The 24,497-nt window shown below is 50.8% G+C and overlaps 1 protein-coding gene across 1 annotated transcript; it reads right to left on the reverse strand.

The window, feature by feature from the left end:
• Window positions 1-20,603: 20,603 nt before the first annotated feature.
• On the reverse strand, window positions 20,604-24,497 carry C1QTNF6 (C1q and TNF related 6). Its single transcript, XM_073330238.1, has 3 exons — window positions 24,341-24,497; window positions 22,619-22,868; window positions 20,604-21,242 (listed from the first exon to the last, which is right to left on the reverse strand). The coding sequence occupies exons 2-3, from the start codon at window positions 22,860-22,862 to the stop codon at window positions 20,695-20,697; spliced, it is 792 nt and encodes a 263-aa protein (XP_073186339.1). The 5' UTR covers window positions 22,863-22,868; window positions 24,341-24,497; the 3' UTR covers window positions 20,604-20,694.

Here is a 24,497-nt window from a genome sequence, read left to right on the forward strand (position 1 = left end):
GAAGGCTCCTTTCACGCGACAGCCCCCACAGAGATGGCTCCTTAAGATGCACTCCTGCACATTTTCACAACACCCAGATATTGCCTCCACCCCACACTACACACCCAGATAGACACAAACGCAACCCGATTCTCAAACTCCCCACACTTCACAACAAACACCGGCACACACGCATCCCCCGACGCCCACTCCTCCCCCCCGTCCCTCATACACACAAATAGCATTCTCTGAAGTACAACCGATCACATTTCCTGTCTGGTTAGGGCTGCACAAACATGGCCCATGGTGTTGGAGCCTAGCTGCGGCACGTCTGCAGTGATCACTGAGCTGAACACTCCCTGCGTCCAGGCCTCAGCACCTCTGAGGTGTGAGCACAGGTCCAGCAGAAGGTTTTGCTGAGCGTCTGGGAGATGAACCCTAAGTCACAGAGAGCTCCAGGATGGGCAATTTCAGAGAGCAGAATGCAGGGATGTTGTGGGACTGGCCCTCTGCGACGGCCAACCTGGACAAGTGGGTTCAGGGAGTGCTGGGGAGAGGGTTAGCTCTTTGTCACGGACAGGCCAGCACAGAAAGTGGGTGTGAGAGAGGTTAGCTCTCAAATACAGAGAATCCAGGAGTAAGACAGTGGTTTGAGGGAATGGGAACAGTTATTTTTACAGAGATTGCAGTTGAGGGCTGTGTGGGGTGTAACTCCTCACATGAATCCTGAGAGGGTAAATTAAGCCCAGCAGGAACAGGAGGGGCTTGTATAAAGCCAGCTGTTGGAAAAGGCTGCAGTCACTCCCCAGGAGAAGGGAGGAGTGTTTGGAGGCTGCAGAGCCATGTAGCCTGCAGTAGCTCTCTGGGAGCAGGGAGTGGTGAAGCTGGCTGACCCAGCGAAGGAAGGTTAGGAAAGGGATCAGGGAAAGGCAGTAAGGTCTAAGAGGGAACAGATCTTAGCTGCTGGCTAGAGAGTCCCTAAGCCGGAACCCGGAGTAGAGGATGGGCCCAGTTTCCCCGACCAGACACTGAGGGAGTGGCACATTGGGGCAGTGAAAGGGAAGACTGCCTGAGACTGCTCGGGAGAAGGGACTTTGTTACCCCGGAAGTGGAAAACATGTAAAATGACCTGGCCGGAGGGCTAAGTTATGAAGAAGAAGCAGCAGCTCGTGCAGTGAGAGAGGGGCCGCAAACCCAAAGAGAAAGGCGGAGGATGGGAAGGGGCATCAACCTTGCGAGCTATTCCCCAGAGTGACCAGGAGCCATCCTAGCAGGGCATGGAGCACCCTGTCACAGGGGCTCGAGGGCACCATTTCACACAAAGCATTACAGTCCAGACACCAAGGAGGCATCAAGCTCCTGGTCAAAATGCTGCAGTAGAGAACACAACACATCAGCCTCCAATAGAGACAATCTGCTGTGAATGCCATGGGTCGCAGCGCCCTGCTCCATATAATCTGGCAGTGCAAAGGGGCCATAACAGGACATAAGCTTGGTATTCCTGAGCCAGGGAAATCTCTGCATGGCATAGGCAGACAAAGAATCTGGCCAGCTACACCCTAGTGGAGAGGGTGTAGCCAAGGAGTGGGTGTGCGGGCTAAGTGCTACCACGTTCCAGCAAGCCCTAGCTCAAGGGTGGCCAACCTGTGGCTCCGGAGCCCCATGCGGCTCTTCTGCAGTTAATATGCGGCTCCTTGTAGAGGCACCGACTCCGGGGCTGGAGCTACAAGCGCCAACTTTCCCATGTGCTGGGGGGTGCTCCCTGCTCAACCCCTGGCTCTGCCACAGGCCCTGCCCCCACTCCCCCCTTCCCTCCCCATCCCCTGAGCCTGGCGTGCCCTCGCTCCTCTCCCTAACCCCCAGAGCCTCCTGCATGCCATGAAACAGCTGATTGGGAGGTGCAGGGAGGAAGGGGGAGGTGCTGATCAGCGGGGCTGCCGATGGACGGGAGGCGCTGGGAGCTGGGGTAGGGGGGAACTGATGCGGGGCTGCTGACGTATTACTGTGGCTCTTTGGCAATGTAAATTCTGGCTTCTTCTCAGGCTCAGGTTGGCCACCCCGATGAAGCTAGTGTAATGGCCACTTGGGGACTGTAACCCACCAGAGTAAATTAGACTAGCCTACTCTAGGGGCTGAATTGCCCTGGAAATTGAGAAAAGACAAAGCTAGGGTGGAGAGCCCTTAATCATAATCAAATACTTTCAATATTTATGGTGCAGATGCCGAAACTCTTTCCCCACTTGGAGGGCTTTTGTTTGCACCGGTCGTAGTGAAATGGCCAGCATACCTGTGCTGCCCTGGTGAGGGTTGCCAACCCTTCACGGTTGTCTGGGAGTCTCCAGGAATTACAGATTAATCTTTCATTTAAAATCACATCATGTGATGAAACTTCCAGGAATAGATCCAACCAAAATTGGCAACCCTAGCCCTGGAGTAAAGCAGTGTTCCCTCGGCACAACTTATCCTGCCTACATTAGCGATTTTGTAACAGTGTCATTTACATCGGTGCAAAAATCTGTAATGCGGACAAGCCCCATGCAGCAGCCTACTCTGTGATTTAGTTCCCTGGGTATCAAGGGGACTGCCTGCAGACAAAGGTACTACTCGGTGGGAATAAAGGTAATGGAGCCAGGTCCTATGTGTTTGGACAGCACTGCAGCCAGGGCCGTCCCTAGCTATTCTGGGGCCCTACGCAGCCTCTGTGGGGGGGGGAGGGGAGCTGGCTTGGGGGGCAGGGGGTAACCACCCCCCAGCACTCACCGGCAGCGTGGCTGGGGCCGGGTCCCTGCACTTCCTGCCGCCAGTGAGTGCATGCCTGGCCGTGCTGCACTCCTCAGGGGCAGGAAGAGGCAGGGCTGGGGCGGGGGTGGGAAGAGGTGGGGCGGGGGGGGGGGGGGCTTTGGGGAAGGGGTAGAGTGGGAGCGAGGTGGGGGCAGAACAGGGGAGGGGCAGGGCTGGGGGGCCTGGGGCTAGAGCAGCACGCTGCTGCGCTAGGCACCTGGAAATCTGGTGCCCCAAGTTTCCTGGAGCCCTATGCAGCTGCGTACTTTGCGTATGGGTAGGGACGGCCCTGATCGCCGCTTTTTCAGTAGCAAAACTTCTTGCTAAACTTGCAATGCAGCATTTATTATACTCATCCTCTCCCCCAGTTCCCTTTCGGGCCGGGCCTGCTCTCAGCCCAAATATCAATCGCTTTGGAAAGTTGGAGCTCACAGCAATTTAAGCGAGTTGGCCATAAAAACCCTTTTTCCTCTTTCCAAACAATGCATACAATGTTAGCTGAGCACAGATGAGGCCAAGCAGAAGGGTAAGACATCCAGCTTCATGGGCAGTTAGTCCTCCATGAGGAGCACCTGCTGGGATGGCTGAAAAAAATACATAGAAAGTCACTCTTGTGCATGCATAGTACAAGAATTGAATCAGCTCCACCGTGGGCATAGTTCCATTGCCTTCAATTAGCTGCATTTGATTCACACCAGCTGAGGATCAGGCCCATTACCTTTGGTTGTTAGTTACATCATTTCCTATGAAATTGCGCTAATGAAGCTACGGGCTGTTTTTTTGTGAAGCTGAGCAACACTCCCATCCTCATAGAGCCCCAGTGAAGATGTTCTCCTTTTGGTTTCTTTTCTGTCTTTAAAACAGATTATCAGACATGGGAATTCAATACAAAAACCTTTGTTAATGCAACATCAAGGCTTCATATTTGAACATAGACGTGCAAAAAGTTGAGGTTCAGATTGGATGTATCAATGGGGCCTTTCCCTACTTAAGGGTGAAGCACAGTTGTTCGTTAAAAGCCTGGTTTTGATTCCCCCTTCTCCTACCTGACTGAAACAAACCAACCCCCCTGAAATTTCACATGCACAATCACATGTCAGTGTAGAATTTCTTTGGAATGAGAAGTCATTTGCGTGGTATGAGAGTGCAGAAAATTGCGTGCAAATTATTTGCGTGGAATTATTCTGTTCTGGGTGGTTGTCGGCTCATCATAGCATAAAAAATGGTTTGGCCTAGAAACTCTGCGTTTGTTTTCTTCTGTTGCCCTTGTGGAGGACCGAAGCCCTGGGCTATTTTTGGAGACGTTGAGTATGGTTTATTAACAATATCATCTACAGGGAGGTTCGTATGGCGGGCATGCCATTGGTGCATGACCATCACCATGTATCTTGGAGGAGAAGCTGGAAGTGTGAAGGACTCCTGAGCCTTCCTCCCACCCAAAAGCATTAGTGAGGTTTCTCGACACCCCTGGGGTTAGTTTTGGTACCTTCCAAAGAATGGGGTTTTTTTAAGTGTAACCTTTACTTTGAATTTCCTGTCTTTCAGACATTTACATTTCTTAAAACTACAACCTTCTGTCAAGCATATTTTCCCTTAAATTGTGGTTCTACTCTGAAAAGTGTCTCTGTTAAAATGGGGGTAAGGGAAGCTCTGCTTGTCATCTCAGGGAGGTCTATAGCGAATGTGCTCCCTTTACAGTAAAAAGATGCTTTGGTTTGTTTCCTAACGGCCAGTCTTGCAAACTCAGCTGTGGTTCTGAAAGTCAAGTTGACGTCTTTCCTTCTCGTGCGTCAGTCCCAGTAAGAAAGTTTCTGCAGGCCAATTATGCCCTCCGTTACACCTCTGCAATGCCACAGGGGCTGCTTGGTCCAGTAATAAGACATGAAACCAGATTCTAGTCCTGGTCATGGCACTGCCTCCCTCTGTGACCTTGCCCAAGTAACTTATGGCCAGGCTTGGTGCCTGAAGAACTTTCCTGAAAAGCTGTTGATAAAGCGGCATACGTACCTATGAGATGACCATCGGGTTTATGCAGCATTAACCTCTTGACCTTAGCCTCAATTACTCTACTGGAAAATGGTGATAATGACCCTCACCCAGCTCTGTGAAGGACTGAGACCTGCAGATGAAGGGCCAGATCCTGCATCACACTCAGCCCTCTTGTGCTGCTGCAGCTTGGACATTATTATTATTATTGATTTAAAAACTGTTCTAACCTGAGGATCCCTGCAGTGGGAGACAGCCTGGCTAGAGTGCCGCCTGGAACTTCCCACCTGGACCTGGACCGAAGGGTCCCACCTGGCAGCAGCAGCAGTACCAAAAAAATGGGTCCTGTGCAAGAGTCAGATCTTCATGAGATGGCCACAGCAGCTCCACACAGCTGACTTGCACTAGGAGGCCAGCATTGCATCAAAGCAGCACCGTAGCCACCTAATCAGTGAGCATTCCGCTGGCTGGTCTGGCGTTAAGTCAGTTACCTGTATTGCCCTGAAAGGAGATTATGATGACCTTGTTGCATGGATGAGTTTAGAAGTGTCAGGTGTGACATGCTGTACCTCAAAGGAGCATCCTGTAACCCCCATATTCATAACTGGTAGATGGTTGTGATATTTCATACACAGCATGCCATTTAAGACACCACAGGAAAGGCCATGATCTGCTGAAACTCACTGTTCTGTCAAAATATGTATATCTTTAGTATGTATGAAGTTATGAGCTTTTGCTATAGGGTTGTTATTGAAACATGTTGTGACTTTGGGAGTCGCCCACTGCTACTTCTCCAGTGACAACAAAGGAGGTGACCCACACCCAGGCGGCCGTAAAACGACCATTGACCAATGGGGGAATTGTAATCAAGAAATCTACAATTCAATTCAAACACCACACAAAAGGGATTTCTCAACTCTGTGACTCAGCAAAGCTCACCAGGACATTCCCAGGCCACTACCTTTCCAGGGACACAGATTAAGAGTATAAAATAAGGGACAGTGACATCATGAGACCACCTCTTTCCTCCAGCACCTATGCTGAACGCAACATAAACAGAGATTTGCTGTTGTTTCCCTGTGTATAGTTCATGAGTGGCGTGGAGAGTATTCATGCAAGTTAGCTGGCTGTGCCTCTGCATGCTGGTGGCTGAGTGATGATAGTGCCTGGAGGGGTTTGCTGTTGGTCACTGGCAAAGCAATGTCAGAGACAACCCAGGCTGGAGTGTTAAGGGGGCACAGTGGTCCCACAGTTCCAGGTTGTACCCCGAGGATCCTGTCACAGTGGTGCAGTGAGCAGGGTGAAATGCACAACCTGTTGTACTGAGTGAGATTTGCACTTTATGCACTGGTGTAGCAATTTTAAGTGGGATCTTAAATGTGGTGGCAGTCAAAAAGAAGGTTACAAGTTTGTTATTTTCTGTTTGCTTATTTCAGGGGAAAGAAATAGTGACAGAAAGGCATAAAGATGAGCGAGAGTGAAGCAGCTGCAAAGTTAGAGATATACCTATTACAGATAAACAACGAGGAGTCCGGTGGCCCCCTAAAGACTAACAGATTTGTTTGGGCATAAACTTTCGTGGGTAAAATGTCTACTTCTTCAGATGCATGGGGTGAAAATTAAGGATACAGGCATAAATATATATTGGCACATGAAGAGAAGAAAGTTACCTTACAAGTGGAGAACCAATGTTGAAGCCCAATTCAGTCAGGGTGGATGTGGTCCACTCCCAATAATTGATGAGGAGGTGTCAATACCAAGAGAGAGAGGGAAAATTGTTTTTGTAGTGAGCCAGCCACTCCCAGTCCCTATTCAAGCCCAAATTGATGGTTTTAAGTTTGCAAACGAATTGTAGCTCTGCAGTTTCTCTTTGAAGTCTGTTTCTGAAGTTTGTTTGTTGAAGAATGGCTACTTTTAAATCTGTTATTGAATGTCCAGGGAGATTGAAGTGTTCTCCTTCTGGCTTTTGTATGTTACCATTCCTGATGATCCTCTTTGTAAAAGGATAAATGGAACATACAAAAGCCAGTAGGAGAACCCTTCTATCTCCCTGGACATTCAATAACAGATTTAAAAGTAGCCATTCTTCAACAAACAAACTTCAGAAACAGACTTCAAAGAGAAACTGCAGAGCTACAATTCGTTTGCAAACTTAAAACCATCAATTTGGGCTTGAATAGGGACTGGGAGTGGCTGGCTCACTACAAAAACAATTTTCCCTCTCTTGGTATTGATACCTCCCCATCAATTATTGGGAGTGGACTACATCCACCCTGCCTGAATTGGGCTTTAACACTGGTTCTCCACTTGTAAGGTAACTCCCTTCTCTTCATGTGCCAATATATATTTATGCCTGTATCCTTAATTTTCACTCCATGCATCTGAAGAAGTGAGTTTTTTACCCACAAAAGTTTATGCCCAAATAAATCTGTTAGTCTTTAAGGTGTCACTGGACTCCTCATTGTTTTTGTGGATACAGACTAACACAGCTACCCCTGTGATACCTATTACGGATAGCGGAAAAAGAGAGAGACTGTGAGCATCAGTTAAGAATGAAAGAACTGGAGATAAAGGAGAAAGAGAAAGAGGCTTCTAAATGGGAGACAGCACATCAGTGGGCCCTAGAGCTGAAAGCCAAAGAAGCTGAGGAAAGAGAGAGAGAATGAAAACACCAACTGGACTTGCTAGAAAAGCAGAACCAGAAATCACGAAACCCAACTAGTCCCATCACTCCAAGAATCCACAATTGGGACCAGTTAGGTCCTGCATACAAGGAAACAGATGATATCACAGAATATTTTACTACTTTTGAGAGGCTGGGTGCAGTTCATGAAATTCCTGCTGATAAGAAAGTCCCCACCCTGATTGCAAAGTTAACTGGTAAAGCTCTAAATATATTCAATGAAATGCCAATTGAGGCTGCTTTAGATTACTGCACATTTAAAAATACTGTTTTGCAAAAGTTTCAAATCACCCCTGAAATATATTGGGTAAAATGTAGAACTCTTAAGAGGGGTGCTGGTACGAATAATGGTGAATATGTAAACAGGATGAATGACTCAATCAGAAAATGGGTGAGGGGGAAAGGAATTGAAAACCTTGAGCAAATGATTGATCTCATTGGTCAATAACATTTCCTAAGTATATGTGAAGAGGATGTAAAACAGTGTTCCTGGGATACAGATGTGATCTCTGTGGAGGAGATGACTTCTCTAACTGATGCCTTTGAGTAGACCCAGGCATCTACTGAAAGTAAACAACAGAAAGAGGAGTTTAAACCAGTGGGAAGGGAGGTTCCTGTTTTACCCCTGGGAGAAAGGAGGGTGGCTGGGTATTCACCTTCCCAAAACCATTCCTCTAATCCCCATCTCAAACCTCCTTTGAAAACAGACAAGCCCAACAGGTGTTATCACTGTGATTCCACTGATCACCTGAGGAATAAATGCCCTGTGCAGGCAACACGTAGCCCATGTTAGTGCTGCTGTCCTCAGCACAGAAGCCTCTGAGGTGCCTGAAACTTATCGTATTGGTTTTGTGGGACTGGATTCTGCAGAACCAGACATAGAGCATATAAAAGTTGTCAACATTAATGGCAGGGAATACTTAGGATGGGAAGATACAGGTGCACTGATTTCTGTGGTTAAGCAGAGTTTAATTCAAAAAGGTGACATATTGCCAGGACAGAGGGCAGAGCTTTCATTAGTAGGAGGATTCAGGATTCTTATGCCTTTATCCAAAATGGACGTAGAAACTGATGGGTTAGAAAGTGAATTAAAAGTGAGAATAGCGGACAGTATCCCCATTGACATGCTTATTGGGAATGATTTTTCTGGGTAGCTCAGGCTGTTAAGGTGTTTGCCCACAGCAAGAAGGAATACTATGCTGTGACCCCAGAGGGAAAGAGTAAAGTCCCATAAACTGCTGAAGGAATGAGAGAAATTCCTCTGCAGTATGCTTCCAGGTGTGGGTGGGGGGGTGAGCTGAGACCGGCTCCTGCACCACAGCTAAAGGCAGCATCTCCTCAGGAAGGGAGATGGGTGGAGTACCTGTCGCTGTTCCAGATGTTAGTTGCGAGCCCTGCAGATGAACCAGGGATAGATCCCACTCTAGTGAGCATAGAAAGATGTGTCCTAGAGGGGGGCCCAGAGAAGGAAAACAGGGAAAGGATTTCTGTAGGAGATAACAACTCTATAAGCAATTGGCTTTGCCTAGCCAGCATCATGGGGAAAGAATAGTGAGAGCACATAAATGTCTCCACAGTGGTCACTTGGGAGAGAATGCCCAGGACAAAGTGGCTGATCCAGCATCTGTGCACCCACAGCCTGTAACTCAGCTTCAGGGAGGGAACTGTGTAACTGACCTTTCAGAGGGAAACAGTCACACAGCTGACTTCTCGGGGATAGAGAAGGGGTGATGGGTGGTGCCCCAATCCAGGTCCCAGTTTTCCAGGACACTGGTCCTGACATGCTTGTGGAAAATAACTGTGTCTCTTTAAGTCAAGATGCAGCTCACACAGCTGTAACAGCCGAGAAATTGAGTCCAGGAAGCTTCCAAGCATCGGTTGTCTGTGAGCACACAAATGACCCAGCTGGCCGAGGGGAGAGGGTCTTCCTCCAGGCTGGTAAGGCACAGAAAGCAGCAAAGGAAATGCTGCTGAGAACAGAAACATCTGGTCAAAGAGCAAACACTCTGAACCCAGAGAGCAGGGATCACAACAATCTAAGGAAAGGAGGTGGGGAAGGACTCAGTGCTGGGAATGGGGAACACAGGGTGATCCTAAGAGGAGAGATGGATTTTTTTTTATATGTACAGTCCCAGGGTAGGGAGACAGCACAACAAAGGGTCAGCCAATATGCAGGATCCCCCTTAACCCTTACTTCACCAGGCCCTGAGGTTCCAGAATCCCAGAGATATGAGTAGATTAAGAATCCATGCAGAAGGGGACATGGTAGTGAAAGCAAAGTCAGTAAATGATTACATGCAAAGGTTCAAGAAGGAGAAAAAGACACAATGGGTATTGAACAAACAAACCTCAAAACCAGAATGTCTGACCAGAAGGCATGGTATGATAAAGATACTTGTAAACACCCATCTGTGATAAAAAATATGGTATTAATGTTAAATCTTGTGATAAGGTATGGTATGTTATGCACAGTTTTTGGGAAAAGCCTTTGGACATGCTAGAAATGGTAACTGAGAACATATGTAATGTCAGAAGCTTACAGCCTTCTCAGCTACTACCTGTAAACAGACTTAAAGCTTGTCACAGCAGAGAAAACCATAATAAACCTGGACTGCTGTGTGGAAGGGAAAACTGAGGCACACCGCCTCATTGCTTTAGTGACTGGATGCCAAGATAACTACATGTTGGAAAACATTAATATCTATATTGAGTTAACACTAGTTGGGAAAGCAGAAGTGTTAGCAGTAATGCAAAGGTATAAAGAGATGCTTTTTAGTAAGCCAGAGAAAACACACTAGTTAACTTATGAGTTCACTAAACTAGTCAACAGAGTGCTAAAAAGTACACAAAACTTTGCAGGAGCATATGCGGTTAACACTACAATGTTTAGCAACACTTGGGAATTATGTTGTTAAAATTCAAAAGAACCTTAACACACACTGCCTTCGAGTTTGTCAGCAACTGACCATCTTGCAATAAAGTAAGGAGGGAGCTGTAACGTGCTATATCTCAAAGGAGCACCCTGTAACCCCCATATTCATCACTGGTAGATGGTTGTGATATTTCATATACAGCATGCCATTTAAGATACCACAGGAAAGACCATGATCTGCTGAAACTCATTGTTCTGTCAAAATATGTATATCATTAGTATGTATGAAGTTATGAGCTTTTGCAATACGGTTGTTGTTGAAACATATTGTGACTTTGGGAGTCACCCACTGCTACTTCTCCAGTGACAAAAATGGAGGTGACCAACACCCAGGCAGGTATTAAACAACCATTGATCAGTGGGGGAATTGTAAACATGAAATCTACAGTTCAATAAGAGACAGTTGGGTAAGCACCACATAATGAGAATTGCTCAACTCTGTGATTCAGCAAGGTGCACCAGGACATTCCCAGGCCAGTACCTTTCCAGGGACTAAGAGTATAAAATAAGGGACAGTGACATCATGAGACCACCTCTTTCCTCCAGCACCTATGCTGAATGCAACATAAACAGTGAGAAAACAAAGACTTGAACTGAGGAGACTGGTCCCAGGCTGAGAAGGAAATGCCACCTGTGTACTAAGAACTGTAACCTACCTGCAACATCCAGTGAGGCGAGAAAAGCTGTTTGATTCAACTTTTGCTTAGTCTAAAAGTTTAGGATTTAGAATGCCCGTTTACTTTTTATTTTCTTAAGGTAACTGTCTCTGACCTTTAAGCCTACCACTTATAAACACTTAAAATCAATCTTTCTGTAGTTAATAAACTTATTTTAATGTTTTATCCTTACCAGTGAGTTTGTCTAAAGTGCTTGGGAAATCTGCTCAGGTTCCAAAGGTTAGTGCATGTCCACTTTCCTTTGATGAAGTGGCAAACTATTTAATAAGCTTGCACTGTTCAAGAGACGGTCTTGAGCAGTGTAAGATGGTATATTTCTGGGGTGCAAGGCTGGGGCTAGGGAGATTTGCTGTTGTTTCCCTGTGTATAGTTCATGAGTGGCGTGGAGAGTATTCATGCAAGTTAGCTGGCTGTGCCTCTGCATGCTGGTGGCTGAGTGATGATAGTGCCTGGAGGGGTTTGCTGCTGGTCACTGGCAAAGCATTGTCAGAGACAGCCCAGGCTGGAGTGTTAAGGGGGCACAGTGGTCCCACAGTTCCACATTGTCCCCCGGGAATCCCATCACATAGGGTGACCAGATGTCCCAATTTTATTGGGACAGTCCCGATATTTGGGGCTTTTTCTTATATAGGTGCCTTTTACCCCCAAACCCTGTCCTGATTTTTCACACTTGCTATCTGATCACCCTACCGTCACACGATAGCCCCGGGATGTTAGAGCCTTGTGTGCTTACAGTAAGAATAGCTTGTATTCAACTACACAACAGATTTGTTATGCAGTAACAAAAGGCTCTAAGGCCTAATAAATTAAGATAATTTCAAAGGTTTATTGTACGTTCAAAATGACTTCAAGAAAGTACACGCTGCTTCAGGGAAATGCAATGGAAATAAACCCAGAGCAGTTATTACAAGGGCCTATTTGATGTTTAATCACACTTCCTTTCTTTCTCCAGAGGAGTTTTTCATTATAACCAGAGTCCCCTTTCTGCTTAAAACCTTCCTCCTGCCCCTTTTGTCCCATGAAAAGTCTCCCCCTCTATTTGTCTGTGGGGGCAGCTTTAGAGAGAGAAGATTAGACGGTTGGTTTCTGAATGGGGGAGGTGGCTCATGAACACAACTATTATTACTCTTAATGACATTAATGTGGTTGAATAGAAACTATTTATTTTCAGCAGTGCAAGAGGTGAGTGTGCCTCCCTGAAGCCCTGTGATTTGCACTGGTGGCTCTGAATGTTTTGCCTTTACGGCTCCTCATTGGTGCAGCCTTTTACCCACGCCACATAAGTCTATGGTTTTGCTAATGTAAGGGTGTGGGCTGTCCTTCCAGATTCCATCTGTGTTCTCCTAGGGCTCCCATCACTGCAGTATGGGAGCACCTCACAGCGCCCCCGGGAGGTAGGGAACTATTCGAAGGACAGTGTTACAGGCCACTCTGCAGGGACCTGGGAGGAAGAAATCAAGAAAGAAGCCCTGGGACAACGCACAGATCAAAGAGCTGAGTGGCCTGAAGACCAGTGGCATGTAGACCAGACACATCCTGCACGCCAGAGCCCAAAGGGCTTTGCCAGGCCAAGAAATATGAGGCATGAAGTGCCCCTCATTTGTCTTCAGTGCCTGCCCCTTGGCGGCACCTATTGTCTTAGTAGCTCTGCTGAGCTGCCGGAGGAGCCGCCTCATGGCAGACTTTTCCCGTGAACGACGCCAGTTCTCTGCCAGCGTAAATGGGTGTCAGGGAGCCAGTGGAGCTGCAGCAGGGAGCTGGGCCCTGGAACTCTACCGCTTGCAGCTGCACACGACATGACACGTTGCAGGCACAATGGCTACTGCTGGTTAGCCCTGAGTGAGTCTCTTTGCAGGGCCTTTGCATATGTGTCAGCTCTGTTGTGAGAGTGGTGCGGCTCCCAGGAGGAGAAGGCAGAAAGGGTGGGGATTATTTTTATCCACATGTGGTCACCGAGGAGCCTTCAGGCTCTGCTTAAGTGGAGGAGTGACATAGAGCCACTTGCAGGTAACATTTCAGGGGTATTATGCTAAAAACTGCCTAAAGTGCTCCACTCACCAGGCCCACTTCAGGGGAGCACCATGGGGGAGACTTGCAGGAGATGTGATTTGACCTTCAGGGCAAGGGGAGGCTGGGATGTTGCTTAACCCATTATCTGCCAGCTCCTAGAAGGTGGGGGGGGGGGGGGGAGGTGTCTTTTGCAATGCCAGCATCCTATGAAGTGCTGGCTACTCAAGCGAGACAGGTGGTAAGTGACAGAGCACTGAAGCCGTTAATATCTCCTTCTCCCTCTACTCATAGCTCATCAGCAGACTGAGCAATTGTGTCCCCTGTGGCGCCCCCACCAACCTCTCTGTGGAGGTGATCACAACCAGAGGGATGCAGCCAGAGGGATGCAGTATGCCACTGAGGGTGGGGTGTGGAGAAGTCCTCCGGGGTCCCCTACTGTGCATGCGTACACACACGCACACCTGACTGGTGAGGGAGCATCAAAAAAGTTCAAAAGTTTGGCTCAGCTTGAATGCTTTGCTTGGAAACAGACCACGGACAGAATGAACTCTGGGGATTGCTCACCCTTTCTATGTGGTCTCTCCATGTCAGGATCGGGATTCCTTGGGCAGGGCGTGTGTGAGCACACTGCCACAGCCCCTGCCGCACTAAGCCCGGTACAGGGATCAGTCATGAGTTTCAGCCTCAAGGGCAGCCAGGCTGGAACCTTTCACCAGCACTGACCTCCACCCTAGGAGATGGGCCCATGCAAAATCAACACCCCCCCCCACCACTGAATGGGGATCAGGGTGAAGCTCTCTGCGAACTGTTTTTGTCCATTTGGAAGTGATGCTGGCAGCCTGGTGAAAAATCCCCCTTCCCCTGCTGTAAGCCATAGGAGGGGGAGGAACAGCGTGGGCGGTGGAAGGAGTTGTGGTTGCCAGATGTGTGAATTGCTGCTGAGCAGAACAAATGCAACCCAGCCACTTTAACCAAAGAGAAGCAGCTCAGGTGAGAGAGCTAGGTCTCTGACCCTTTCCTGTTGCTTTTCTCAGTCCTCATCTGACCCTCTGATTGCTCCCCCTCCACTTCACACCCAGGGCCCTCCTTTGAGGGTCTTTGAAATGACAGAGCCAGCTGACACTGGAATGAAACATAAAACAAGGGGAAAGTGGGCCCACCAGAATGCTGGCCAAGCAGAGTGCAATGCAAAAGAGGGTTCCACCCTCTCCCACCCCAAGAGCTGTCCTGTGCTTGTTTTTAACCCTGCAGGAGAAAAGAATCATGTGACACAACCGAATCGCACACCAGCGCCCAGGGCATTGTCATCACTTAGTGCATAATAATACTGATGCTGCCTCACAATAGGGGGAGGCTGGATTAAAGCATAAGTACCTCAGGCCAATGCCTGCGGCCCAGTTCCTGGAGTCACATGACAGCAGCAGACTCTCAGCTTTCATTAAAAAAGGTTCTAGCCCTCACAGCTGCAAAGCAAAGCTTGAAAATGTGTAACCAAAGCAGCACTGTCTGCCTGAGTCTGCAGAGAGCCTGAAACAGTCGCTCCACCTCAATGGCTGTTAACTCCAAGACCCACTGCTTAGGGGACAAGGCCAAGGACTCCGTGGGAGGAGCAGAAGGAGTGCTGCAAACCTAGCCCGGCCAAAACGTACACCCCATTGCTGGGTAAGTGGGGGGTGGGGTGTGTGTGTGTGCAGTTTGCTGCTACCCTGCCTCACAGCCACCACTGCTCCATGTAGGGGGTGGGGCCACTGTCATGACTTGCCTGAGGATGTGTATTGCTTTAACACAGCCCCGGGAGGCCCAGTGTAGGTGTCACAACAACCAATACGCATGCTGGACTTTTTAAATGACCTACAAGCTGGGCTTGACAGATAGATGACAGGCCCCAGAAAATCGTGATTGACCTGCACGCACACACATACACATGTTTCTGTTGTGGTAGGGTTCCTATCCAGAAGCCCTGGAGATCTGGTCACCTCTGAGACTCTGCCAGCGGAACCCGGGACTCCTAGAGAGCAGTCCGTGTCAGAGTCATTTCACTATGTTTATGGAAACAGGCCAGAGTTAAAGTGGGAACTGTGGGGAGCTCCCCTCCTGAAAGCAGAGGGAGGGCTCCCTAGTTGAGATAAGGGGCACTGCCCCAAAGCTCCCCGTTCCCCTCAGACAGGGTCTGATCCTAAACCCAGTGAGGTCAGTGGAAAGACTCCCAATGACTTCAATAGATCAGGCCCGCGGTGTGGCAAGAGCCCCTCATTTTAGGTCAATCTACTTTAACCACTGACAATAGGGAATGAAAAGGGCTCTCAGTCTGCAGTGACGCCCTGGCAGTTTGTGTGGCAAGTGTCTGAGAGGCACAACAAGACAAGCCCGTGGGCTGCAAACATGTCACAAGCCTGAGTGCATGTCCTCTGTCCTGCCACTCAAACCTGGGCGAGGGAGAGATCAAAGTGACCCGTGGAGCCATTCACACAGCGCCCCAGCCCCTCCCCTGCCTCCTCCTCAAGTCGTCTCAACGGCAAAGCTGGGCTTGAAAAGGGCAACTGTTTCTGTGGGTAAAAGGTGAGATGTGTCCACCTGGGGATGGGAGATACCAGACTGCGGCTCCGAGCTAGACCCTGCAGTGCTGCTGGAGAGTCTGCCCTTCACCACCTGGCCGTGCTCCAGCCCCCAGCCTCCTAGCACAGGCTCTGAGCTGCTGCCCTGCTGCCCTCTCCCTCCATGGTGCGCAGGGTCACACTGCTGATGGAGCTGCTCTCTCTCTCTCACCTGCCACGGCCCACCTCCAGCAGCCCAGCCTGGTGCCAGGAGGGGGCGCTCTGCCGCTGGAGGCTCTCGCCTGCTCCCTGCGCTCAGCATGGAAAAGAGAAGGAGGCGAGCTGGGTGGTGATTAATTCGCCACAGGCACCAAGTGGGAACGTGCAGGGAGGGACGCTGGGGCTGCTCAGCCTGCTTTTATACCAGCTCTCGGGGCTGCTGGCCAGAGCATTCTTCCCTGCTCCCAGCTGTAAACCTCGCTTGGGTTCGAGCAGCTCACAGGGGCGGGGGAAGGGCAGGCTGGGCTGGAGGGAAAACCAGCCACATCACAGCACAGCTGGCCCCCACGCGGAATGCGCTGAGCAAAGCTCCCCGGCGGGCCTGTCAGTAGAGCCCATTGAACGCCCTGACACGCATACCAGTGCTCCCCTCGGGGCCGACCGCGATGCCCAGCTAGGCCAGGGGGCCAGCTGACAGCTGCCTTGGAGTTTGCAACAAGGGGCCTGTGGACCGTGTTTGCTGCTCCTCCTCCCCCCCACTGCATGTGTGGCACGGCTGCTGAAGGTGGTCCCCTTCTGGGATGCTCTCTTTGGTGCTGGGCTCTCTCTCCCTCCCCTCCCTGCTTCTCCCTTGATTTTTTTTTTCCATCTCTTTTTCTTTTTCTTGGGGGTGGGTAGGAAGGGGGAGTAACACGTGGCAAGGAGCTACTGCACAGCTCTCCAACTGGGCTGGGGCTGCAGCCACCATTTCTTCCTCCAGGATAGCCTGTCCTCACGCCTCTGATCTCTCACTTCCCCCACTTTACCTGTTAGATCACAAAAGGGGCAGGAAGCCAATTAAAGGGACAGTCCTTCGGCAGGCACCTTTGAACACTAACGAATAATAAAACCCACCTGTTATAGAGGGCTTTTCAGTCACCACTCTCAAAGTGCTTTACAAAGGAGACCAGTATCCTTATCTTACAGATAAGGAAACTGAGGCACACACTGACAGCCTGACTTGCACAAGCACCCAGTAAGTCAGCAGCAGAGTCAGGAACAGAACCCGCAACTCTTGAATCCCAGACGAGTGCTTTAACCACTAGGCTACATTGCCACTCTTTCACCACGTTATTCATGTGATCCCTCAAAACAGGGTGAGCCAGATCCTCAGCTCCTGTAAACCAGAACAGTTCCATTGAAGTCAATGCTGTTTACACTAGCTATGAGTTTGGCCTGGAGACCCTGAGGTGAGTCAGTGGCTGGTGAAGCAGCCTTGTCAGTGGGTCAAACAAGCTATTTGAGCCCTGATGCTCTGACAGGCACTAACAAAATACTATGGCTATGCAGCCAGCTGGGCTGTGAGATCCCTTTAAGGCTTGGTATCACTCATTCACCTTGTATATGTGGAGTCATAAAGGAAAATGCCATGGTCCACCTGAGATTAGGACACATCACACTGGCTAGTAAATGGCTGACTCACAGGCCAGCCCTCACTGGTGTGCTGGGCACCTTCCTTCTCAGTCAGTCAGGATGGCCCGTCACTCAGTGCCAGGTGGCCAAGCTAGCTAGGCCATTAATGCAGCTTCCCCTTGTGTGGAATGAAGTGGGGGTGATTAGCGAGGGAGCAAAAGAAAGGGCATTATTTGCTCAAATCACACAAAGGCTGAGCATGTCAGCCCCTCACCCCACCCTACCGAATGGCTCCTGCAGGGGCTACACTGGGGTGCAATAGACATAGCGATTCTAGCAGCATCTCCGCTAATGGCACTGAGATGTGAGCATGCTCTGCGCTTCGTGAGGATCTTCCTGTTTGTTTCGTTCTATTAAGGGTGGGGTAGGAGAGAAAAGCCACAGCGGCTCAGGCAGGACCTGGAGATGTGCAAGGTTCCAGCCTGGAGTCCGGAACTGGCACTGGGACCATGGAGAGAGGGAGGAGGAATGTAATTATATCTGCCCCATCCCATCCCAAATGAGTTAAAAACCAATCAGAGGCTCCTGGCACATGAGGCAGCTGAGACCAGGGTCTTACATAAGACCCAAAGCTGAGCCATCCCCAGGCCTCCACTTTCCCCCACAGATCTCCCCAGCCTGAGCCATCACCTCAACCTGGCTCTCAAACTCCCCCCTCACCCCGCCCCGTAACATTACCGACGTTTGTAAACGTTCATTCAATTACTTCATTTCCCTCCGCTATGGTTCAGACGTCACATCTTCCTGGAAATACCACAGGGAAAGCCCGTTCTTCCTGTGTAGAGCAACCAACCAGGACCAAGATCAGCAACAGCACAAGAAAAAACATCTGTTCTCTTACAAGCGACTTCCAGCTCCTTCCCCATGTTCAGCTAAAAAGACCCCTCAAACAACTTGTACTTTTCCCTTCGCTAGTAGTTTATTCTCCAATAACTCCTGCACTGTCTTGGAGCTTTGGTAGCTGAGAACATTTTCTATGAAGGATTAGAAATGTCCTACTAATGACAAATCTCACATAGCGCCTTTCATCCATAGATCTCAAAGCCCTTTACAAAGGAGGTTGAGCATCATTATCTCCGTCTGACAGATGGAGAAACAGAGGCACCGAGAGTCACTCAGTGGGTGAGTGACTGCGCCAGGAATAGAAGCCAGGTCTTCTGGCCTCCCAGACCAGTGGGGCCCCTTGCCTTAACCTGACTGGAGACAGAAAGAAATGATCCTATAAGGGAAATCATCTCAAAGTGCAAAAAAAGTTTTAATAAAACTGAAAACATATATACAAAAGTTCTTGGTAGTTTTCTGTAATGTAAAGCACCATTAAGTCCACAGTACTGTGTGTCTCTGCTACCCTGACACCCCACCCAGTAAGCACCAGTGACTCTTGAAACCTGGTTTAGCACCAAGGGGCTGAAGCTGGCCCACAAAACGCACATTCCCCTGCCCCCCAATGTATTTTAAGCACCGACCAGCTGCCCCTTTGGACTGTTTGAGCTGGCCCTCACCCTGCAGAAGTAAACAGTGACATTGGAAAGGGAGGGAGTTCAGAGCTCAGGTCTGGAAGTTATTCAGCATTAGAGATTCCTGCTGCTCTCTGGGGAGACACAGGGACGCCACACACTGTAAATACACAACAGCTGGGTTGGCAGTCTGTGGCTTCTAAAAAGAGAGGGAGAGGAATTCAATTGCTAGTTCCTTCACTCCTAAACCTCACCCCCAGCATGTGGCTCCCTCACGACTCCCCCAAGCCCGACTCTGGAGTCTTTCCACACTCCGCTGGGCCGGGAAAGGGGAATTCCAGTCTCCATGTTCCTCACACATCACACCCTGGCATTCCATCAGACACACGGGGCCCCTGATAGGACCAACCTTCCTTGGAGGGACCCTGCTTTTCATACCAGTTGTGCTAATGCAAGCGGTTATGAGGGTCATGTGGGGAAGGTCCTGAGACTCGATCCTTTCCCCTCAGCTCCTCATCCTGAGGAAATGAGGGGCAGCAATATGAACAAGAGAGAAACTGGCCTGCAGTGCCCTCGAGTTCACCTCTCCTTTTCTTTCCCTCTGATGTCTTTCTGGTGTGAGTTCCGTCCTGTGGAAAATGGACCCAGTGATAGCCTGGCATCTCATCTTTAGTGTGTCCTCAGTACACGTAGCGTGGGGTTTGCAAAAGCACTCAGAGCTGATTCTGCTGCTAGTGAAGTCAGTGGCAAAGCTCCCTTTGATGTCAGCGGGAGCAGAGCGAGGTCAGCGCTGAGGGCCGCTGAAAACCCCAGCTGTCACGCACAGGCCGTGGAAGCACAAGCTTTGCCGTGCAGCCCTGCCAACGTGTCTGACCCGACTGCGAGGGGTGGGCGTGTATTTCAGTCTCCGTGGCTTCTCCACTGAGATCACCAGCAAAGGAGACAGAGTCAGAGGTGGGGACGTTTTTGATGATGTGGACACCTGTTCACTGGGAGCAGGACTGAGATGCCCAACTCACCTTGTACAGGCTACCAAGCAACCACTGGCTATCCCTCTTCCATTGGAGTAGCAGGGAGGTACTGGACAGAAGCTGACCCTGTGCATTAGTAGTAGAAGGTGTTACCTACCACCAGACTCAGCCAGTCCCTCCCCATTGTGTTCTCAAATGGATTGGAGGTGGGATTTTAAAGGAATGATGGTCTCCTAGCAGAGCTGTTCCAGTCATGCCCAGGGGACTGCGGCAGTGGAATCCAGTGGCTGACCACTGGGCCGGATTCTCTTCTCACACCAGCGTGCAGTAGGGGGAATGCTGCTGAAGTCGATAGAGTTACGCTGGTGTAAATCTGGTGGGGGTGGGGGAGCAGGAGCAGGTCTGCTTTCAGCCTCCAGAAAAGGAACAGTCCAAAGCTGGCATGGCTTTGAACCCAACACGAGAGTTGAGACTGGAGAGCACCCCATGGGAGGCTTGGAGGGGAGCTTTGCTGATGGCCGACAGGGTCTCGCTCTCTTTCAACACTTAGGGCTAGATCCACAGCAGGTGTAGCTGGGTGTGACTCTGTTGACTTCAGTGGAGTGACACCGATTTACACCAGCGGAGGATCCGGTCCTCTACGTCCCAGATGAGCGACAGTTTCCACAGCCGGGGACTGTACCATCACTCCCTTGCTTTGTATCAATTCCTGTGTCCCTACTGCTGTGTTAGGCCGTGGGAAGGCTCACATGGCCTAGCAAGACTAGTGGTGACCTGAGGCACCTTCTATTCAAGGCGAATGGGGCTATCCTGGAAGCCAATGACACACTTTGAATGAGGATGGCCCTGATTTGGAGAACTGGTGTTTTCTTTCGGGCTCCCTGGTGCCCACCCACCCCATGACCCTCCCAGGGAACCCCCAGTCCATTTCCTCCCCTGTAGTTTGCAGTGATTATGGGCAGTGAAAAGAGAGAAGGAGCAAGAGAGAGAAGGACAGACAGGGAGGAGGGTGGTCATTCCAGGCTGGGTTTGATCAAATAGCCGCTGAAGGTGATGTAGATGTCCACATCATCACTGTAGATGGCGTTCTCCCGCTCCCGCTTGTAGAGGCGCACCCAGACCTCATCGTTTTCCCGCAGCTCCAGCATGAGGCTCTGGCTCTGCATGATACTGCGGTCGCTGGGCTGGGCATACAGGATGACCTGCTCCTGGTCGTTGTGCATGACGTGCATGTAGGTCTCCTTGAAGTTCCAGGTGTGGACGTTTAGGCTGAAGTAGTAGAGGCCGGCCGTGTAGCAGTAGAACTTGCCTTTGAACATGTCGAAGTGGCCATAGAGGTTGACGAAGACGGTGTCGAAGATCAGGGCCTGGTAGCCCTCGCTGCTGTGCAGTGCCTTCTTGCGGCCCACCGAGAAAGCGGCATACTGGTGCTTGCAGGGATCCCCCGGGGCACCCATCTGCCCCTTGCTGCCTTTCTGACCCTGGGAGCCCCGCTCGCCTGGTGCCCCCTCTTTTCCCCATTTCCCTGGAATCCCAGGCTCCCCCCGATCTCCTTTGTCTCCTAGGAAACAAAGCAGAGGGATGCACTCCATGAGATGTGAAAGCTGCCAAGCAAGATGTGAAAGCTGCCAAGCACTGGGCTGTCTTGAGGAGGCCAAGGTTGTGGCCAGAAACTAGAGCTGTATACAGAGAACCTGATTCTTCCCTGTGCAGACACCAGCACAGGTAGTCTGTGCCTTCCCTGTTCAGGGGCTGTGGGGGCCAGTGCAGCCTCCCACACAGGCTAGGGCACTCCTAACTTGTTACCCTGTTTCACAGGCCTCTTTGGGCCTTTGCAGGAACGCAAACTTCCTTGAGCACCGGTTCCCCCGGCCACCCCCTCCCTGCTCTGTCCCCAGAATGCCCCCACTGCTGGGAGCTGTTCTGGAGGTGGTTCTGAGCACCCCTATGCCTAGCGAGCACAAAGGGGCTGCAGAGCAATGATGAACTGGGTCCAAAGAGCAGAATCTCCCATTCGGTGCCAGGACTCACCATGCATGCACATCCTATGCATTAAGCACAGCTGAGATTCAAATGGGGACCCTTGAGGAAGTAGCTGATCTGCACTGGGGAGCCACCCCCATTCCACCCTGAGCTAAGCCAGCAGGAGCTGCCTGGAGCAGGTCTTGGCTGGAAGTCACACTTTGCAAATATGAGTGTTGGGGTGTTCATGCAACCATCCTCCTAGCTGCCTGGGGAGAAAAGTGAATGTTAGGGCTCACGTCATTCCCCTCCTCCCTCTCCCAGATGACATGAGATCCACGGAGATGGCCTCCCATTAGCCTTCCCAGCACAGGACATTAGTGCTGACATTGTGTCTTTGTTAACAGCACGCCCTCTCCTTCTTCCTGGCTGGGGAAAGACCCGCTGCTCCCTCCCTCTGCACTGCAGGACAGCCTAATCCTGAAGTAGGTTCAGATTGGCAAGAGGCAACTGCTGATGCTTCTCCCCCAGTGGCAATAAACAGGAGCCAGTGGAAAGCAGGAGAAGACGTGGCTCCCCTGAATTCAGAGGCTACAGCAGGACGACTGCTGGGTTCAGGGGAAAACCAGCATTCTACAGGCTGATTGCACCTCTCTGGCGACATGAGCCCAAGTCTACACGTACCAGCATGGGCACATTCCCTTGATAATGACAGACAACTAGACGTCCATCAGTCTGGACATCAGGAACTGGATATGCTGGGGCATGCCCTTCAGTCTGGCAACTGGGAGTTTGATGGGTATAACTGATGCACTGGCTATGCTAGCATGTACCAGTTGCCCTTCTGTATGGTGACACTGAAGTCACTGGTAGTCTGTGGGCACTGGTATGCCAGCACAGAACCTTACCTTTCACTAGGGTGAAGCTGGTTCCCAAGCAGACCTTGGGTCCCAGGCACACCGGCTTGGCACTTACCCTTCAGTATGGTGATGTTGATGTACGGACGCACCTCCGGCATTGGGTACAGTGACGAATGGCGTCCAGCAGGGCCGGGGGTGACCTCTGAGGAGCCATGGGAATCCAGTGGGTCGCAGCAGCGTCTGCAGCCATTTGGGAGGGTGGTTGCTTCTTTGGGGTCGGGCTCATCAGCAGGTGCCCCAAATACAAACAGAGGGAGCACAAGGAAGGCCACGCGAGCTCGTAGCTGAATCATTACCATAGTGACCTGGAAGACATGAGCCAGTAAGAGAGAGAGACAGAAGAAGGGGATGACTGAGCCAAGGCAGAGGCCAACATGAAAGGGCAGGGCACTGCACCTCCATTCTCTGTGGCTAAAGCCAGTTCATTTCATCGCAGGAGCAGAGAGGGAAAGAAGGAGACAGAAAGACAGAGTTAGTAACTGTTCTGTAGAGAGCTGCTACTTTGGAATCTAATACATGGCTGTCCCTGGAGGGCTAAGGCTGCAGGCCAAGCCTCAGTGGTGTCATGGCTAGGGCATGCCTGACTCCCTGGAGTCCTGGCGCTAAGAGGAGGCCTGTCCTCCAGAACCTACAGCACCAGCACCCACAGTGCAACCAGTGGAACCCAGGGCACCAGTGCCTAGGGATTCAATCTTCAGGCTGCAATAAAAGGAGAAGAGGCAAATCCAGAAGCCCCTGGTGAGGAAAACAAACTCAGGTCTGAGGTTAGCTCTGTGATAAGGGTCGTGACCTTACAACACTAAAAACATCCTGCTTGGGTCATTTTCTCACCTCATACAGCTGGCAAAGCCGAAACCATACCTACTTCTGAGCTGATGCCCTGACATATTGGGGGGCGGAGGGAAAGCACATTACCAGGGTATTCCTGAGCGGTCTGCTGCTATCAGGACGGACAGGAGATCTTGTAGGGGAACGATAAACCTGTTAGCTCATGGGAGCCTCAAATCACCTTAAGAAAAGGAGGACTTGTGGCACCTTAGAGACTAACCAATTTATTTGAGCATGAGCTTTCGTGAGCTACAGCTCACTTCATCGGATGCATCCGCTGTAGCTCACAAAAGCTTATGCTCAAATAAATTTTTTAGTCTCTGAGGTGCCACAAGTACTCCTTTTCTTTTTGCGAATACAGACTAACACGGCTGTTACTCTGAAATCAAATCACTTTCTAACCTTGCAGGAGGGTCCCAGACAAACTTCTTGCGGCTCACTCAGCAATGGGTGTTTTCTTTCATTGGAGCCTTGCCCTAAATCCCATTAGAGAGCATCTAGCCAGCTCACGCCCCAGTGGGTACTGTTCCATCGCGGCCAAGGTCACAAGGTGCGGCCTGGTGACCCGCTCACAGGACTAGAAACCGCATGCTGCTGAGTCCTCTCCACTGACTGAGTCTGTGACCTTGGCCAAGTCACTTCCCCGCTCTCTGGCTCAGCCCCCCGTGGGGGAGTAGCAATATTTACATGCGGGGGGGAGCGGCGTTGGAGGCTTAGCTAGCAGTGGCCAGCTTCTGCTCTCAGCGGCACGAAGCCGGGGCAGGCAGCCGAGGGCCACCTCTGGCCCTGCGGTGCTCCCACAGCAGGAGCCTTCCGAGGGGCAGCGCGGAAGGGGCCGCGTGGTTGCTCAGCTCCGCCTGGCCGCGCCTACGCCGGAGCTGGGGGGGGCGCAAAGGGCCCCGGCGAGCCGCGCTTGCGATCCAACCCGCAGCCCTCGCCCCCGGCTCACCCTGGAGGAGAGGCGACAGGCCGCCGGCGGAAGGGTCCCCGGGCGCTGCGAGCCGCTCACGCCCCGCTGCTGGCCGGGCAGCCTCTGCTGGCGCCGCCCGCCCCGAGTCGCAGGGCGCGGGGAGCTCGCTCGCTCGCTCGCTCGCTGCCGCCAAAGG

Source organism: Lepidochelys kempii, chromosome 1 (assembly GCF_965140265.1).
Source record: "Lepidochelys kempii isolate rLepKem1 chromosome 1, rLepKem1.hap2, whole genome shotgun sequence".
Lineage (NCBI taxonomy): Eukaryota > Metazoa > Chordata > Testudines > Cheloniidae > Lepidochelys > Lepidochelys kempii.

Bases quoted from the DNA above. Each gene is read 5' to 3' on its own strand.
- C1QTNF6 (XM_073330238.1), bottom strand. From the start codon at position 22,862: ATGGTAATGATTCAGCTACGAGCTCGCGTGGCCTTCCTTGTGCTCCCT. The intron at 21,243-22,618 runs GTAAGTGCCAAG...TTTGTTTCCTAG, and splicing joins CAACATCACCATACTGAAGG to GAGACAAAGGAGATCGGGGG.